Raw genomic sequence first — 19510 nt, 5'->3', positions numbered from 1 at the left:
AAAACCACAAACAATCCAGCCAAACAATGAGAAGTGAGAGAGAGCCTCCCACAATCGATCCCTCCCGGGTTCTTGCTCGCTCCAGTTTTGGAAGCTTTCCAGGTAGACTCTAGTGCGGTGCACCTGCCCCTTGATGCTGGGCCGGCCCCAGCTGGGGCGGGCTGGGAATGCCTTTCGGCGAGAGCCACCGCCCTGGCGGGGTGGTGGGGAGATCGCAGGGAGGAGTCACCGGGCGTGAAACGGAAAGACTACATCTCCCAGGCCGCCACGCTTTCCAGCTGGAGTCTAGGGCGCTGACTGCTCCCCAGTTTCCGTAGGGAAGTGTCGGGCTACTGCAGCTATTGTGCGTCGCGCTGTTGCCCTCCTCTTCCCGCTTGGGCGTCTTTGGAGGAAGGCTACGTTTCATTGCCGTCCCGGCTTAACCCTTCCGGAGCTTAACAGGACAGCAGGCCGGCTCCCTTGGACCAGGAAGAATTTTGGGAGACGGAGGACTCTGGTAACGAGACCCTAGGGTGCAAGTAAGATACAGGTAAAGGAACCCGAGTCCCCAGGCTCGGTACGAGGGCTTCACCGGGGCAGGGCGAAGGCGCTGGCTTTAAGAAGGGGGAGGGGACAGTGCAATTAGGGTTGCCCGCGGAGTTCGGCAAAGGAAATCTTCAGCTGGCTCCGCAGCTGGGAGCAAGGAGAGGCACCTCCCACCCCCGGCGCTCACCCCCGCCCACACCCTGGGCGGGCTGAAGTGTCACGTTTGCAATTGCTCGGGAAGGATCCGGCCGGTCTCCGGAGGAGAGCTGAGCTGCAGTTTCTGTCGCCTGTCAGGGGGGCGATGACTAGGGGGCCAGCTGCTTGCTAGGCAGCACCCCGCCGGGATCCGACTGCGTTAGTTAGCCCTCCCAGTCACCTGAAGCAATCGCCAGGCCGCCCGTTTCCGGTACAGACCAGCCAGCTGTCCCCAGGAATCTCATCTGAACAGGTACCTGTCCTCCAAAGGGAGGGAGGCTACAAATTCCTGAGCGGGTCCTGCACTCTGCGCACCCCATCTTCTCCCTGTGCTGTGCCACTGATGCTCTTGGTCTTTGTGTCTTTCCTCTCTCCTTCCAATCCCCGCCATCAGAACCATGGGGCACCCCCCGCTGGAGTTCAGCGACTGCTACCTGGACAGCCCTGATTTCCGCGAGAGGCTCAAGTGTTATGAGCAGGAACTGGAGAGGACCAATAAATTCATCAAAGACGTGATCAAAGACGGCAACGCGCTTATCAGCGCAATGAGAAGTAAGTGGAAGGCTTCGATGAGCAGTTTCCTCCAGTCGGTGGCTCTGGCCTTTGAGCTCTTCCACACCACGGGGAAAGGGGGGATTTAGGGTGATTCCCAGCCCAGGTGTCTGAGGCGAATGGGTTTCCGGACACTTTGGAGTGGGGTCAGTAGAAGTGGAAGGTGGTGGCTGCAACTAGAATTGGGGCTTTTCCCTTTAGTGTCCTTGGCTTTATAAGACAGGATCTGTAGCTGTCCCAGGGACCGTCTTGTTCTGCAACTATCCTTTCTTGTCAGACTGTTGTTCCGAAGGGACAGTCTGCTTGTACTGTCAGACATGTTTCTACCCATGTATGAGGCAAAGGGACATCCAAGCTGACTGAGGAACTGCCCTAGGACCTCCTAAAGAATTGGGAATTCAGGCCAGCAGCTTGAGTCAGGGTTTTGTTCCTGCCTGGCCTCTGGTTGCTATAGGTAAGTATGGGGGCAGTAAAAAAATTTCAGATGGCAAGTTATTTTCTAAGGAAAACACCTTTGCCCCAGTGATTTTTTTTCTTTAAGTTACTGAGTTATGGTTCTGGTCAAGGTCGGTGTAAGTTCAGAATTATTAAATGACCTCACATGCCACTGAATTCTCGAGGGTGGAACAAAGACCTGCCTAGTCCCTGGCAGGAGGAACCCGGCCCCCTGGGAACATAGTAGAGAGCTCAGGTTGGGAGTCATCTGGCTGAAGGAACCTCACCTAGCTTGGCTTTCCCAGTGGTCACGGTTAACAGCTGTGGGACCCTCCCCTGCTTCCCCACTGTGTATGGAGTTTTTATTTCTGCTAGTTGGCAGAAGGCTTGGAGTAGGAGAAAGAATAATAAACATCCCCAACAAGAGTGCAGGCAAACCAATCCATTGTGCCAAAGTATATACCCAGAAGAATGGAGGTTAGTGAATGGGTGGATATAATTCATTTTTTCTCTTCTTGGTTGAAAGATGATTATGAAAAATAAAGTCAAAGTCACTGGCAAATATATTCTGTATGCCTATAACTTTTTTCTGAGTGGATTTATCCCACAAATACTGTGTCTGGTCCAGCGTGGGGACCTTAAGGCAAATGCAGCCAACCAAGAGCAGAGAGAAAGGCTTGGGAGCCGCAGCGCAGGGGTGTTTGTTGTGCAGCTCTCCTGATTTGCCCCTTGGAGTCTGTGCTTTCCCTGCATATGTTGTCTGCCTACTTTGGTCAGAATAGAAGTTTTCCAAGTTCCTGCTGGTTGTTTGACTGAATTCGATCATATAATGGTTTGTCTTATTGCAGTCTGAACAAGAGTAAACTCTTGGCAGCACCTGAAAGATGGGGTATTTGAAATGCTGATCCTTAGAAACTTTAGGCCAGGCTTTGGGGTGTGTTGCCACTTAATAGAGTTCATTGAGAGGTTAAAGATATGCAGGTTGTGCCACAAAAGTAGTTAGAAAGGTGGGGGTTCCTGAAAGGAAAAGGGGGAATGTTTGGATTTTCTTTTTATTTACTTGTTTCAGTAAACTGCTTGGTGCAGTATTCATAGTCAAATGAAGCTCATCTAAGCCCCTGGAAGGGACTGGCTTTGTGAAGTGTAGGGTAAGCTGAAAGTGTTTGTGCTAAAAAATGAGCAGCTGAGGAATATCAGAGAGATTAGGATTCTTAAGAGAAAATAAACAGTTCAATAAAATGTTTGAGGAAGGGCAAAAGTTTTCTAAGCGAGGGGCAAGTTGCGGTTTTTATTCTTTCCTTTTCTGAGATTAAACGTGGTAAGAGTCAACAATTATGCAGGCTTAAACCTTTGCATATGGGCAAAAGATCCAAGAGTTATTTTGGTTCAGGGGGCTTCTTGATATTTATGGTGGTTTTCCCTTTCTGAGTATACATAGAAAGCCAAAAATAGGACAGTTAGGAAGTAAAACCCAGCAGCTAACCCACACTCCATTTCTTTCCTTTAAGTTGCATGATTCTAAAAATGTGATTAGCTAGAGGCAAAGGCGGGATGTTTCCCACTGTCTTGACCACAGTAATGTTTATACTCCCACTCTGTTTCCTCACACTGGGCTAGCTGGGCGACATTTTGAGAGTATGTGAGGTAGATGCAAAACAAAGGTATACTTTTGCTTTGTGTGGAGGAAAAAGGAAGAGAGAGCACTAGAAGTGGATTTAGAAGACCTGGGCTACAATCTTGGCTTCACCATTTTGGGATAAGAAGGCACAAATCATTTACTTCATATATAAAATGGGGGTAATTATACGCACCTCACAGGGTTGCTTTGAGGCTCAAAGGAGTTAATGGATTATGAAAGTATTTTGTAAATGGAAACGGCTAAATATTGTAAGTTGTTGATAATACATCTTCAGGTTAATAATATATCTGCTGGTGAATGTGTACTTTTCGGTAGATTTCTAAAGGGAAATACATAAGCAGAAGTAGTTGGAAACATACTTTTTGCTGTCATCTTGTTGGAAAATGTCATTCCCTACATTGGTGTGTCTCAGCAATTAATTTTGTATACATGTGTGTGGATTCATTTTGTCATTTGGAGTCTGGCATTAAAAGTAAAGAAGAATTATTGGCACCTTTTTATTTAACTTATTAAATTGACCATCAAATCAACTGGCTAGTGTTTCTAGGAACCAGTGAAACCTAGTGCATCATGCCACAAAAACCAGCTGCAGTTTTTGTTAAAGTTGTTAAGCTAGTTGGAACTTGATTTCCTGCTTGTGTCTGATTTTGTACAGAGCTCTAGATAAGGTTTTAGTCACAACTGTGTATGATGATTAATTTATTAAATATAGGTCCTGTTTGGATATTTAGATTTTCTTAGATCTGTGCTCAGAGGTAACTGATGTTATGAATGATATTCAATATGTCTTCCTTGGGAAAGTGATTCATTCCCTCCCCCCCTTAAATGTGATCTATTCATAATTGTTGGAGTACAAAATGGTGATTATAACTTAAGCCAGTGAAAAATAAAAACACTGGCACTCTGAAAGGTGAATATACTGCACACTCTTCTGTATACTCTTTGTTTTTATATAGGCAGCTTTGGTCCCTGGTGTTGTTTGAATATTTTCTACGCACTTAGGCTAGGTATTATTTAGAACAAGTGATATAGCCTCTGCTTATATCCCAACACAACATGATACACCTAATAAATGTTATATAGTTCAGTGAACACATATCATTCATTCCATAAATACTCATGCACATACTAAATTCAAGCCATTGTTCTCAGGGCTGTCACAGATGTGACAGAGTAAGTCACAGATGGGATCCTGCCCTCAAGGAGGTCCCAGACTAGTAGGGGAGGTCCCAGACTAGTAGGGGAGGTAAGATATATGTAGAGATCACCATCATATAAGGTAGTAGATAAGGATCAGAGCCATAGAGTGAGACAGGTGGACACCATGGTATGCGACATTAGAGGGAGAGGTCATTTCCCTGTGGAAGGACAAAGAAAAGCAAAGGAGGAAGTAGCATTGTAATTGGACAGAATTAATAACACTTATCACTTGTTTAGTTGTTCCTATATGCCAGGAATTGAAATCTTGTAAGAGCCTTATGAGGCAAGGATTATTATTCCCACTTTATATATGAGAAAACTGAAGTTCAGAGGCGTTAAGTAACTTTCTCAACTGATAAGGGCAAGAGTGAATTAGAGCCCAGACCTGACTCTAAAAGCCCTGCTTATTTTACTGCATTGAACTGTATTCAGGACAGGGCATTTCATGTAGTAGGAATGACATAGAGAATGTAAAAGGATAGCAAATAATTCAAGTCATCTGGGATATATGGTGCAGGAAGAGAAGTTTGGGAGATAAGGTTGGAATGGAAGGTTGAGGTCTTGACTGTGCAGGACCTGTTAAGTACTTCAGACTTTTCTTTACAGGCCGGGAGTATTAAAAACATTTTTGGTAGGAGAGAGACATGGTCTGAGCTGTGTTTTAGGAAGATTCATCTGAGAGTGATGTGTAAGATGTTCCAATTCTAAACAAATATTTGTGACTTTTTAGCAGTTTATTAGGGACTTTAAATTTTCTTTGATATAGCTCAGGGGTCAGCAGACCTCTTCTGTAAAGGGCAATATTTTAGGCTTTGAGGGCCATTCAGTCTCTGTGGCAATTACTTAAGTGCCGTTGTTGTGAGAAAGCAGCCATAGGTAATACGTACATGAAATGAGAGTGGCTGTGTTCTAATAAAACTTTATTTATTGACATTGAAAAGTGAATTTCACATAATTTTCACGTCACAAAAATATTGTTCTTCCTTTGAATTTTTCAACTGTTTATAAATATAAAAACCATTCTCAGCTCATCTGGGGCAGGGGCATACAGAAATGGCTGTGGGCTGGGTTTGATTCATTGGTTGTAGTTTGCAGACCTCTGATATGAGTAGTTAACCTAAATGGATTTTTTTATTGGTAAGACAGTGAATATAGTTATTGCTAAAACATAATGCCATATTTCACATTTTCCATCAACCAATTTTACTCTGGTGTGCTGCTACTTATGCCTGTTCTGGATTCAGGGTTTGCAGGCCCAAATGCTGTCAGTGGCCAAGGAGAAAACAGAAAAGCATGAAGCTATTGGAAGTGGGTTAATAGGGCTGGAGTGATTGGGGTAAAATACAGCAGCCTCATCCCATGTAAAAAAGCCTTCGCTTTCTTTAAAAATGTGATAGCTAAATGAAATATATTTACAGCCTGGATTCAATCAGGTTGCAACTCCTGAGCTAGATGATCTACTTCTAACAGTCTTGGATTCTAATGGGCTAGGAAAATGGAAGGTGATAGTCTCCAGACAGAGATTTCTCTAGGGAAGCACACTAGATGCTGCAAATGAACAGAGGCAGAATGATGGTATAGTGGGAAAAAACCCTAGACACGATGGGTATGGTGATGGTTCTGCTACTAATGGGGTCTGTGACCTTGGTAAGTCATTTGCTGGGGCCCTTGGTGAGGAGCCCAAAGGTGAGGGTGGGTAGGGGATCTATAAGCCCACTTTCAGATCTAACATTCCATGATTTTTTTTCATGCATATTGTAGTTTAACCATTTGGGAAAGGAATGAGTAACCTCATTATAGGATCTTAATTTATACCTACATAAATTTTTACATTATATTAGTATATTGACAGCATTAATTAAATATAAAAATTTAAACAAAATTTTAAAATAGCCTTTCAAAAACCAAGGATAACATACTTTATATGTATGTATGTTTATATGTATAAAACAGATGCCAGAAAAAAGGAATTTTATCATTAAGCCCACACATACACATGCACAACCACAAATACACAGGCTGTCTTGGACTAATGAAAACTTCTGTCTTAAAAGAATGCAAAAATGTCACTTTCTTACATTCTATACTTTTAAAGACAAGAGTTTTAGATGTTTACGTTAAGGTTACTTTTTAGGGTACCTTTTCAGCTCTTGCTTTGGCAACCGGAGCACCTATTTGGTAAGTAATTGCTTTCCTGAAAGGATGGGTCAATTCCATCTTTGAGGCAAATTTGATATTGAATATACTTAGTGGAGCCATCTCTAGCTTTGCACACAGGGAACCTGGGTACTAGTTCCAACTGTGCCACTTCCTAGCTGTATGACTCTGAGTAAGTCTTTAGTTTTGCAAACCTAAGTTTTCCCATTTCTAAAATTAGAAGTTTGGTTAGTGAGCTTTAGGGTTCCTCCTGGCTTTCTCATTCTGTTTTCTGGGCTGCCACTGTCTTGCACAAATAGTCAAGCAACCTAAATTGATTCCATCGTAAACTTTGGAGCCAGTTCATCTTTACTCTGGGAGAGCGGGCAAAGGGAAAATCCAACTGATATGTCCAGTGTGAGTAGATGACTTGAATCATGCTAGCCTATTTGATTATCTGCTTGGTGAATGCTTCTTGAGAGGTGCCAACCTGGTGCCCTTCAGTTCTGTCCTGAATAGCCCTATAGTGAGGGAGACCAAAGCTTTTAATCCCTTTGGACCGAGTGTAGTGCTATGGTGTGCAGGGAGGAGTTGGTGATATAATATACATTCTCAGTCAGCAGATATCCTGTCATCATCCTGGTGATAGTTAATCAGTGACTTGGAGGACATGAAGTTGCAATCAGCTCTCTGTATCTGCAGGTTCTGCATCTCTGGATTTAACCAATGGGGGATCGAAAATTCCAGAAAGTTCCCAAAGCAAAAATTGATTTACCACATGCTAGCAACTGTTTACATAGCATTTACATTATATTAGGTACTATAAGTAATAGGAGGATGTGGGTAGGTTATATGCAAATACTACACCATTTTATATAAGGGACTTGAATATTTGTGGAGTTTGGTATCCGCAGGGGTCCTGGAACCAGTTCCCCACACATAATGAGGGAAGACTGTATTTTAGATATTCTGTAGAGTCGCTCAGATCAATGTAATGAGTATGTCGTATGGTACTGCTGTTAGTAGATATGAAGCAGTGTCAAATGGAATTTGGTGGAGGCAATATTACCATATTCATAGAAGATCCTCAGAAGACCAGATTCCACAGTAGCTGGACTGGAGTGCTGTGGGGACTAGGGCGGAAAAGTGAACCAAGCCAGCCTTTCAGTGTGACCATTTACGAGAAGCTGGTAGGTTTCTTTCTTTTTTTTTTTTTATGGATGGTGAATGGTATAGGGTTAAGGTAGGGAAGATTATGGCTTGATCTTCTTATTAAGAAAAGTTTTTCAGAGTTAAGAATTATGAAGGAAAATTACTTTTCAGCTTCATTTTTATAGCATCATTTTTTAAAAGCATAACCCAAAACTTCTGTTTAATCTGGCACCTGCTTCTCTAATCAGTAACTGTAGAAATTTCCTAAAAGCCCACGATGATCTGGAAAGATACATGCTTTTCCAGGAGAGTATCCTGGAAATCCTGAGCTGATTTTTTTTCTAGTGGGGTGGAGGGCCCTCATGATACGTTATTGAGCTTGCATCAAGTGCTAAAGCCTTACATGATGTAAAAATAATTAATTTTAATTCAACAAGGATTTACGAAGCACCCACTATGTGTCAGACAACTGGGCAACTGGAGATATAATGGTGAATAAGGCTTATATGGACTCTGCCCTCTTGGAGCGTACGTTAAACATCTGATTACCCACTTAAATAATTTAATTACAGTTGTGAGAAGAGCTATGAAGAAGTTCAGGATATGATATATATTCTATCACATGTTATAAAGTGGGTCTTTGTGGGGGGAAAAATGAGCTAGACTGTGAGGATGCAACTGTCCATAGGAAAAAAAAATAAACTGAGAAGGAAGAGTTCCTAAGTCAAAGCTATCTGTTTTACTACTGTGGTAGTTAATGGCCCTGATAATGAGCAAGATTCTTTAAGTGAATGGAGAGTTTGTCAGAAATAGGGTGTAGTATATCTCCTGGGGTCTTTGGCTGTGCTGTGCGGCTTGCGGGATCTCAGTTCCCCAATCAGGGACTGAACCCAGGCCACAGCAGTGAAAGCCCAGAATCTAACCACTAGGCCATCAGGGAACTCCCCTCCTTCTTCTTTTATAAGTATACTAAAAACGTTTTTTGAGTAAGTAACACATGAACATGGTACAAAATTCAAAAGGTCCTCCTCCTGTGTCCCAGTTCCCCAGTTCTTCACACTAGAGGCAACAACTGGCAACTTTTTGCTTATCTTTTAAAAAGACTTTTCCTGGTGCTTTTTTCAACTTCTGCTTCCACAGGAATGTGTTCATTGTGGGCAAATTCTCAGCCACACTGGGGCAAGATTTCTTTAGGATTGTACTTGGAGCGAATGGTAAATTAAAGACCTCATAAAATCAGCTCCTCCATAAAAGCAAAAAGGACACTGGCAAAAATTGTCAAAATCAACTTTTTCAGAACTCTGTAAATTAACCAAAAGGCTTGCAACAATCTGAAGAATGTTTATTGATGGAAACATGTTGAACCTTTGTAACAGCAGGTTTTGTGACATTTTAACTTACCCTGCCTCCCATTCCCTTCTCCAGAGCTTTGTGGTAGCCTTGAAAACCCACAGCCCCGTAACCATAGTAGCTGTGGAAACCAGTAGCCTTTAGCATCTGAGGGAGAAGAATGGGTTTGTAGTTCCTCAAAAACTCACAGACCTATAGTCTTGTCACTATCTAACCTGTCTCAAAGCTACCTAGGAAAGCCCCATTCACACAGCTTCTCATTACTTCATCTGATTTAGAGTTAGCTCAGTGGGAAAAGTTCTGACCCCGAGGTGTTTAACATCACAGGTGATTTAGACTAACTGAGACCAGTCAGGGCAAGCAAAAGCCTGGCCAAAAACATAAAAGGGGAATGAGATGTCTACTGGGGGCTTTGAAAAGCTCTGACATATTCTAGCAGATCTAGAAGGCCATGTGCATGCCCAGGGCTGTGCATGTGCCTAGAAAATACCTGAGAGGGCCCCAGTTTCTCTCCTATGGCTGAACTTGAGGCAGAGTTATAAACTGCTTGGCTGAGTGTTGAAGAAATGACCCAACATGCACACAGAACCCCTCAGAAAAAAGTGGAAGACTTAATGGTTCAAGACATTTAAGGAGATCTCTGAACAGTTACCAGCTGGCTACTAAACTAACCAAGCAGAGACTTTAGGGGCCACACACTACAAGGAATACAGACATTACAGAATTCGTCCAAGAAATATGATAAACAAACAGCAACAAAAACAATGACAAAAACAACAATAACAACAGAACCTGGGGGAATCTGATTTCTAGAAGTACCACATTACATTGTCTAAAATGTCCCATTTTCTACAAAAAATGATCAGATATGCAAAGAAACAGAAAAGTATGGTTCATACACAAGAAAAAAGCTGTCAGTAGAAACTGTCCCTGATGGAGCCTAAATGTTGAAATTTAGACAAAAAATTAAATCAGCTAATATAAATATATTCAAAGAACTAAAGGAAACCATGTCTAAAGATTTAAAGGAAAGCCTGAGAACAATATTTCACCAAAGAGACAAGGAAAGCCTGAGAACAATGTTTCACCAAAGAGACAATATAAGAAGCTAAAAATTATAAAGAAGAGCCAGATAGAAATTCTAGAGTTGAAAAATAAAATAACTAAAATGAAAAATCCATTAGAGAGGTTCAACAGCAGATTTGAGCTAGCAGAAGAGTCATAGAACTTGAAGATAATCCAGTCTGGGATTATCCAATCTAAGCAAAAGAAAGATAAAAAATGAAGAAAAATGACCAGAATCCCAGAAATTGTGTGACACCATCAAGTGTATCAACATATGCATAATGAGAGTCCCAGAAGGAGAAGATAGAAAAAAGCAGATAGAATATTTGAAGAAATAATGGCCAAAACTCCCCCAATTTGATGTGCAACACTAATCTCCAGATCCAAGAAGCTCAAAAAACTCCAAGTAGGATAAACTGAAGAAGATCCATACCTAGATACATTATAGTCAAACTGATGAAAACCAAAGACAAAGAGAGAATCTTGAAAGAAGGAAGAGAAAAACAACTCATCAGGTGAACAGAACCCTCAATAGGATTAAGAGCTGATTTCCCATCAGAAACCATGGAGACTGGAAGGCAGTGGACTGACATATTCAAAGTGCTGAAAGAAAAATAATGTCAATCAAGAATTCTTTATTCATCAAAACTATTCTTTTAAAACAAGGGAGGGACTTCCCTGGTGGTTCAGCAGTTAAGACTCCATGCTCCCAATGCAGGGGGCCCGGGTTCGATCCCTGGTCAGGGAACTAGATCCCGCATGCCCACAGCTAAGAGCCTGCATGCTGCAACTAAAAGATCCTGCATGCTGCAACTAAAGATTCCGCACGCTGCAACTGAAGATCCCGCATGCCACAACTAAAAGTTCCTGCATACCACAACTGAAAAGATCCCACATGCTGCAACTAGAGATCCCACATGTCACAACTACAAAAGATCCCACATGGCGCAAGGAAGATCCCGCATGCCGCAGCTAAGACCTGGTGCAGCCAAATAAGTAAATAAATAAATATTTTTTTAAAAAAGGGAGAATTAAGACAGTCTCAGAATTAAAACAAAACAAAACAAAACTGAGAATTGGTCACTAGCAGAACTGCCTTACAGGAAATACTAATGAGAGTCCTTCAGGATGAAATGAAAGAATGATGTATGGTAATTTAAATCTGCACCAGTAAATGTAACTACATAGGTATATATGAAAGACACTATAACTGTCTGTTTTTTAGTAACTCATTTCTTCTCTATTTGGTTTAAATGACAGCTGTGTTGTGTAATAGTTATAAAACTGTTGATCTTATGATATATAAAAATGCAATATGCATGCAATACAGCACAAAGGATGTGGAGGAAGCAATTATATTGTAACAATGTTTCTGTATGCTTTCTAAGTTAAGTTAAAATTAATCTGAACCATATTGTAATTTTAATCTTGAGGTCAGCCACTAAGAAAATAACTAAAAAATATATAGTGAATGAAATAACATGAGAATCAAAACAGTACATTAGACAATATCTATTTAACACAAAAGGTAGTAATGGAAAAATAGAGGGAAAAGATGACAGCTAGAAAACAAAGTAAATGGCAGACATAAATCCTATCTTATCAGTAATAGTAAATGTAAATGGAATACACACTTCAGTAGAAAGGCAGAGATTGGCAAAGTGGATAAATTGATCAAAAATGGATTAATTGATTGAAATATATGCTGTCTTTTAAGAGCCACATTTTGTGTTCAAAGACACAAATAGGTTGAAAGTAAAAGGATGGAAAAATATACCAGGCAAATAGTAACCAAAGAGACTTAGGATGGCTATATAAACATCAGACAAAATATATTTTAAGACAAAATTTTTATGACATGCAAACAAAAACATTTTATAATGGTAAAACTGTCAATATATCAGCAACATATCAAGTTATAAACATATACACCTAACAACAGTGCCCCAAAATACATGAAGCAAAAGTGGATAGAACTGAAGGGAGAAATAGGTAATATAACAGTAATAGTTGGAGACTTCAATACTGTACTTTCAATAATGGGTAGAACTACTAGACAGAGCTCAGTGAGTAAATAGAGGAATTGAACAACACTATAAACCAAGTAGATCTTCTACAGACATCTGTAGAACACTCCACACAACAGCAGAATACACATTCTTCTTAAGTGCACATGGAACATTTTCCAAGACAGACCCTCTGATAGGCCACAAAACTTGCCTGAATATATTTATTTATACAAATTATGTTCTGTAGCCACAGTGGGATGAAATTACAAATCAGTAGCAGAAGGATATTTAGGCAGTTCATAAATATGTGGAAATTAAATATCACACTCCTAAGTAACCAGTGGGTCAAAGAAGAAATCACAAGGGAAATTAGAAAATACTTTGGAATGAATAAAAATGAAAACACAATGTGCCAAAACTGATGGGATGCAGCAAAAGCAGTGCTTAGGGGAAAATTTATAGCTTTAAACACCTACGTTAGAAAAGAAGATCATAATTCAATAAGCTGACCATCCACATTAAGAAACTAGAAAAAGAACAAACGAATCCCAAAGCAAATAGAAGGAAAGAAATGATAAAGTTAGAGTAGAACTAAATGAAATAAAGAATAGGAAAATCTATTTTCTCTATTTAAAATAAAGAAAATTTAAAAAAAAATCAAGATTTGGTTTTTAAAAATAACAACATTGAGAAACCATTAGCTAGACTGACAAAGACAAGAGAGAAAAGACTCAAAATATTAAAAGCATGAATGAAGGAGGAGACACTACTACCAAACTTACAAAAGTAAAAAATGAATAAATGGGAATACTATGAAAACTCTATGCTGATAAATTATATAATTTAGATGGAATGGACAAATATCTAGGAAGACACAAACTACCAAAATTGACTCCACAATAAATGGAAAGTCTGTGTAGACCTATAACAAATAAAGGCATTGAATTAGTAATCAAAATACTACCCACAAAGAAAAGTCCAGGCCTAGATGGCTTCACTGGTGAATTCTTCCAACCTTTAAAGAAAAATTAATACCCATCCTTCTCAAACTTCCAAAAGTTAGAAGAGAACACTTCTTAACACATTTTCTGAGGCCAGTAGTATCCTGATACCAAAACCAAAGATATCACAAGTAAACTATTGACCAAGTTCCCTTAAGAATGTAGATGCAAAAATCCTCAACAAAATACTAGCAAAACCAAATCAAGCAACATATAAAAAGAGTTATACACCATAACCAAGTGGAATTTATTCCAGGAATGCAAAGTTAGTTTAACATCTAAAAATCTGTCAGTGTAATAGTATATATAATATACCAAATAACTGGAATAAGGGAAAAAGCATTATTATATCAATAGATGCAGATATTTTTAAAAGTCCGCTACTTTATTATGCTAAAAACACTAAGCGAACTAGGTATGTCAGGTTAGTGATTGTCTAAGTCTGGGGGAGAGGATCGGGACATGTTGTGACTACTAATGGGCAAAGGATTTCTTTTTGGGGTTGTAAAATTTTTCTAAAATTACATTGTGATGTTAGTTGCACAACTCTGTGAGTATACTAAAAACCACTTAATTGTACACTTTAATAAGTGAATTTTATGGTATGATTGTGCTTGGAGAAACAGAGGTGCTTGGTTTATGTACTGATACCTTCCTTTGGCTCTTCCTTATAGAACAACAGAACTGGGAAGTTGTTTAGAAAGCTTCACATCCACTCTGTTGAGTTTATATCCAGGGAAAGGAAGCCAAGAGAGAGAACTGACTCTTCCAGGGATCTAGAGCTAGAGTCTGAATTGGGACCAGAATCAGATTTTCTGGTTTCCCATTCCAAGGCTCTTTCTGCACTGTACTCTAAAGCAGGTACCTTGCATTAAAACCGTGTGGATGTTCTTTATTGGGGCTGGGGGTTCTTTTGTTTGAAGTGGCCCAGTTGGCAGTGAACTGTGCTAGTGGAAAGTTTCCTTTCATTCTCTTTCCTCCATTATCATGGCTGGGATCAGGTGGTTTCCGTGTTGAGCAATCTAGCCCCATTTTAATTAGGGCCTGGTTATGTTTTATTTTTGTCACAGAAGAATGACAGTATATTACATCTTGGTGGTGTGCCACCTGTCCTCTTTGTTTCCTGCTCCAAGAACCTACACCAGCTGGTTGGGCAGCTCCAGAGGCCTCCCCTCTTCTCTGCTCATCTGTTGACTTCTTACGGCAAATGCAGCTGCTTTTCACATAGCGGATAGTGTATATTGGGAAATATGTGGCGTTACTAAAGGGTGACAAAGTCCTCCCCCCATATTATTTTTATCCCTAGGCACCATGAAATTTCTCACTAGTGGCAAGCAGTAGGCCTAGCACTATAGTACCGTATTAGGAACGTCAAGGCTGTTCTTTGCAAGAGGTTTTCATTAAGGACTTCCCAGAAGCAGGAGGGCCACATTTCAGCTTCCAACTCTCTTTCCAGCACCAGGCTCTCGTGGAAAAGCCTTTCCCTGTGATTGGAAAAGTATGTATTATGCATGTGGCAGTTGACAGATGGAGACTAATCCTGAATTCATCCATCCTGAATTCATTAGGTGGGGGGAGGAGGGTGGGTAACAAACCAGCGAGGTGTTTTATAGCTGCCCCTTACAACTTTTGCTTAAAGCAGGAAAAAAAAAAAAAACTGGAAAGAGAGTTCTGAAGAGAATGTCTCTGTCACCATTATCACCATGCTGAATTTCTCTTGTTCTTAACATGGGAAATATTGATATCTTTCCATATTTGGTTTATCTGGAGTGATTTGTCTTCTAGAATCTAAGCCCAGTGTTTCAGGGTTTTTGGAAGGGGTACCAGTGTGCTAATTGGGTAACAGCTCAGCCAGGGAGTGTATGGCTGCACCAGCAGAATGAAAGGGGAGGGAAAGCTGGGGTTTCTTGGTATTTTGTTTGCGTTTCCTTTGTGAAAAGCAGATGCTGTTTAACTGTTCCCTTTTCTTTTTGATTAATGGGCAGTATCTTGCTGGGAATGGACTCATAGAGTTCTAAGGGACTTAAGAGAACATTTTGTTTAACTCTTCCATATTTCAGATGAGGAAACAAACCTAAGAGGGGGTGTTCCTTGTCCAAGGTCACTGAGACAGTTAATCACAGAGCCAGTACGGGAACCCAGTAATCAGTCCCACTCTTGGGCTCTGTGCAATGTCACTGTGCCTTACGAAAACAGTCTCTACCCTTCACCAATCTCTTTTTGCTGAGCCAGTGATTTTTTTCAGAATCACTTTCAGCTTGTGAAAGAAAAGAATTGTTTTCTCTTCACTGCCTCTGGCCAAGAATGCACCTCCAGTGTTGGTCTGAAGGCAGCCAAGCATTTCACAGACCTGCAGGAATGGAGTAGGGGAAGGTCAGGAAATCTGAAGTCACTGCTGTACTTTTTCTGGTTGGCCCTTGCCTAGTAGGAACTTGATGAAATAGAAGATCAAGAGACAGACCTTCTATAATAGAACACTTACCCCTAGATATGTGGAATTTAGAGAATGCAATTATGAATGAGGAAGAAGCAACTCTAATACAAATTGAGTTGGGATTTAGGTTTGGTACTGTTTGTGCTGGGCAACAGCAAGGCTGGGATCTGTGGACGTGATCTCACTCAGGTTGACCAATTACCTGGATGTGGGCATAGATATAGATATGGGCATAAGCTAATATTTACAGAGCACTTTATAATATACAAGGCACTTTCACATACATTATATAACTTAATCTGGGAAGAAAAGTGTTATCTCTATTTTATAGATGAGGAAACTAAGGCTTACAGAGTTTAAGAACTTTCATGCTACTAGTCAATAGTAGAGCTAAGACTTAGATTTTCTGAATATTTCCACTGTTCCACTTTGATTTTATTTCCTTTAATGATGAAAGAGAATATAAGTGCTGTTCAGAGGAACAGGTAGTTCAGAAAGTAGAGTTAATGAAGAAGAGATATGGGGTCTTCTGTAGAGAAATGGGAACAGCCATTAGTACGCATCTCCACAGGAAGTGGCCATTAGGAAAGGTTTGAAAGCTGGAGGACAGCAGTAGAGGAGTGGGTAGCTAACAGGACCGATACACCAGAGCTTGTGGTAGAGTTTCTGGCGTCATCAATCTTGGGCTATTCTGTGAGCTCCTGTGGAGAAGACTGTCTAGACCAAGGTAGAAGCCTTAAAAGCAGAATTCTCTGAAGCCAACGGAGGTGGTTAAAAGGAATTAGGGAAGCTTCATATTGTGATGAGGGAGAGGGTGACCCTAGGCCTTTTTAATTACATCTTTAGGATGGAGAATAAACCTAAAAATTGTAAATTAGTTAACAAGGAAGAAAAATAGGGGCATATTTTAATAGGCTGCTCGGTTTTTGATTCTGAAAGTTTCATAGGTGGTACAGACATTATTTAGCCCAAGTTATCCGTGAATGTTGAATTTTGGGACTAATACACATCTTGTTTAAAACCAGTTTCATTCTTAGATGGAGTTATGTGTTTGCACTGATGCCATACATAATACTGCTTCATAAAAATAATGAAAGTATAACATCTTTCTTAGTATTTTTCAGTTCACCAAACAGTTTGACCTACAATCTCAATTTGATCTTTAACAACAACCCTATGAGCCAATCAGGCAGGGTACTGTTAGTGTTCCTCTTATGTAGGTGAAGTAACAAAGGGCAGATAATGGTTTCACAGTTTTACAGATGAGGAAATTGAAAATCAGAAGTTAAGTGATTTGCTCAGAGTTACTCAGCAGTGTGTGGCAAATAGGGGTCAATACCCAGATCTTCTGGCTCCTAAGGGCAGCAAATTTTCTACTGTATTCTGTTGTATGCTCTGTTGAAGGGGGTCAGTGCTTATGCCTTGCAGGGTGAGTATGGGAAGTCTGTGCCTCTGGGCTTTCCTGTATGGTCCCTTCCTGTGGTAGTTACTTGATTCTTCCCGATGTCTGGCTCAGCTCTGACCTGGCTTTGCACTCAGCCCTCTTCTGCTCCTTGAGCCTTTCCTCCTAAAACCATCTCCTATGCAGCTCACTCTCTGTAAAACCCTCTGTGTTGCCTGTTGCCAGTTGCCATCTCCTTCTCCCTCCCTCTCAGAGACCTTGCCTTAATGTGCCTTGTTTTTTTGCCTGGTCACCTGTCCTTGCTCTGATGACTCACCTGCCATTCTCCAAATTGTGATTTAAATTCTTTTGAACCCCCTCATGCCATGTGTTAGGCAGCCCCCATTCAAAGGAGCTCATAAATACTGGTGTGCCATGGCGATATTTAGGACCAATCCTTTTGCCTTTCTCTTACCCCTGTGCCTTTAATCAGCTTCTGCTCCCCTGCCAGTATGGAGATAATTGTCATGTTTCTTAGGCAGAGCCCATTATATAGATTTCCTTTACAGCAGGCAATTTTGCCCTAGTCCATATCTGGCATTATTACCAAAGCTATTGCTGTTGTTTTGTCAGGTCTAACAAGTCCAGCAGGATCTGGCTGATTGAAGCCTTGAACCAACCACTGGGTAAGGAGGCACTTGCTTGGCAAGTCTCTCCAGAGAGAATTCTTTTCTTTTGGTAGTGGTCTCACCCTCAAGGAGTTAGTAGCCCCCTTCAGGACTGACTTTCCCAAAGTGTGGCCCTCCAGGAGCTTCTAGGTGTTCTGAAGGCTGCTGGCCAATTGTGGCTTTGATGTTTTTTATGGGATGCTGTCTGAGTTTCTGTACCAGGCAGGAATTAATAGCATGATGTTTAATAAAAACCATGTGTCATCCCACTGGCACACCAGAGAAAGTATCTCTGGTCTCTCCATTGGACAAGTGAAGATTTTTATTTTCTAATGGTGACAAGTACAAGTAAGTAGAATGGATATTTGCAGGTCTTGTTTACTTTGAAGTGTTTTGTAGCCTCTAATTTTGAGAATAACTGATTGAAGGAAACTTTCTAGCCTTGCACCTTTGCTCTTTGTTCCTTCTCAGGAGTCCGGGGCAGAAGGGCGAGGGAAAAAGGAATAGTAACTTGATTTCTCAAAGGAGTCTCCTTGCTTTATATGAACTAAAGCAGGGGTCAGCATACTAGGGCTCATGGGCCAAATCCTGCCCACCATCTGTTTCTGTAAGTAATGTCTGTTTTTGTAAATAACATTTTATTGGCACTTAGCCACACCTACTTGTTTATATATTGTCTACAGCTGCTTTTGCCCTAAAATGGAGGAGTTGACAGCGAGTATAGCCCTTAAAGACTAAACTAGGCTGTTCATTAATTGGCTATTGTTGAGTACAGCAGGACATTGAGTTCCTTGAGTGTTCCTTGGACCTTCTTGTTGTCCAGCTTCAGCTGAGTGTGTGTAGAGAGGTATGCAAGGAAGTGGTTTTGGAAATAGCCTACTTCCTCATACATAATGAAGATTTTAGAATCCATATGGTGCTACTAGGTGTTTTCCTGTTTGAATGGGCAAAGTCTCCATTACCAGTGTTGCATTCCTAGTACCTACCCCAGGGCCTGACACAATCTCAGCTCTGGTATCAAGAAGCTATCATCCAGGGCTTGCGCTTTCCCCAGTGGCCAGTCAGAAACACACTGCTTTTCCAGTGCAGAAACAGTTTGCCCTTTTTGATTGTCTTTTGATATTTGGTCATGAACCCCTGTTTCTTTCCCATTGTAGACAGTCATTGGGATTTTTTACAAAGCCCTTGAATAGTTTATAAGCATTTGTTGATTTTGAATTTTGAACTGATATATTAAGCCCTAAGGTATATGGTACAACTAAGTAATACATAAGTAATGTATGGCTCTGCTGGAAGGGAAACCCATGATTTCTGACGTATTATTTATCATAAGAGATAAATAAGATAACAGGAATCTCTTTCTCTCTGCCAGATTTGGGAACTTCTGGTTCATTAAAGGGGCCAGACCAGCATTTCCCTTTATAGTTACCAATGATGTAATATACCAAGTGGTGAAGGCCACAGGACAGGAACCACAAAAGTCACAACAGGCCATGTTGTCCAGTCAGGCTTTCTCCAACTGGTCAGATATTTCACTGAGGTCTAAAGAAATGAAATGTTATGAACAGGAGTACCTCTCAGCTTTCCTGGTTCTTATTTATTCCTTGTGATTGATTGGTATGATTCTGGTATTTTGCTATGATTATTTTGGTATGATTTAAAAGGAATTTTTAAAACGTGGCAGTTGTTAGATGCAATTTCATGTTATTGGTGGTACTTTTACTAAAATGGATTAATTTGGCATCTAAAACCTAGTTTTATAGTTTTA

General features: G+C 40.7%; 1 protein-coding gene across 5 annotated transcripts in view; it reads left to right on the top strand.

Moving 5' to 3' along the window:
- The first annotated feature begins 249 nt into the window (after positions 1–249).
- The window catches only part of OPHN1 (oligophrenin 1), a 601618-nt gene continuing 582357 nt past the window's right edge, over positions 250–19510 (top strand). For 3 of the 5 annotated variants that reach the window (XM_061178511.1, XM_061178510.1, XM_061178507.1), the window contains exons 1-2: positions 250–529; positions 1115–1272. In XM_061178511.1, the coding sequence (XP_061034494.1) occupies positions 1119–1272 (154 nt within the window). In that variant the 5' untranslated portion in view covers positions 250–529; positions 1115–1118. Of the gene's footprint in view, positions 530–723; positions 974–1114; positions 1273–19510 lie in introns of those variants that run through there. The other 2 variants (XM_061178509.1, XM_061178508.1) reach the window with 2 other exon arrangements.

Source organism: Eubalaena glacialis, chromosome X (genome assembly GCF_028564815.1).
Source record: "Eubalaena glacialis isolate mEubGla1 chromosome X, mEubGla1.1.hap2.+ XY, whole genome shotgun sequence".
NCBI classification, from domain to species: Eukaryota; Metazoa; Chordata; class Mammalia; order Artiodactyla; family Balaenidae; genus Eubalaena; species Eubalaena glacialis.
Note: the sequence above shows the minus strand (reverse complement) of the source record. Positions and strands in the feature narration are given on the sequence as shown.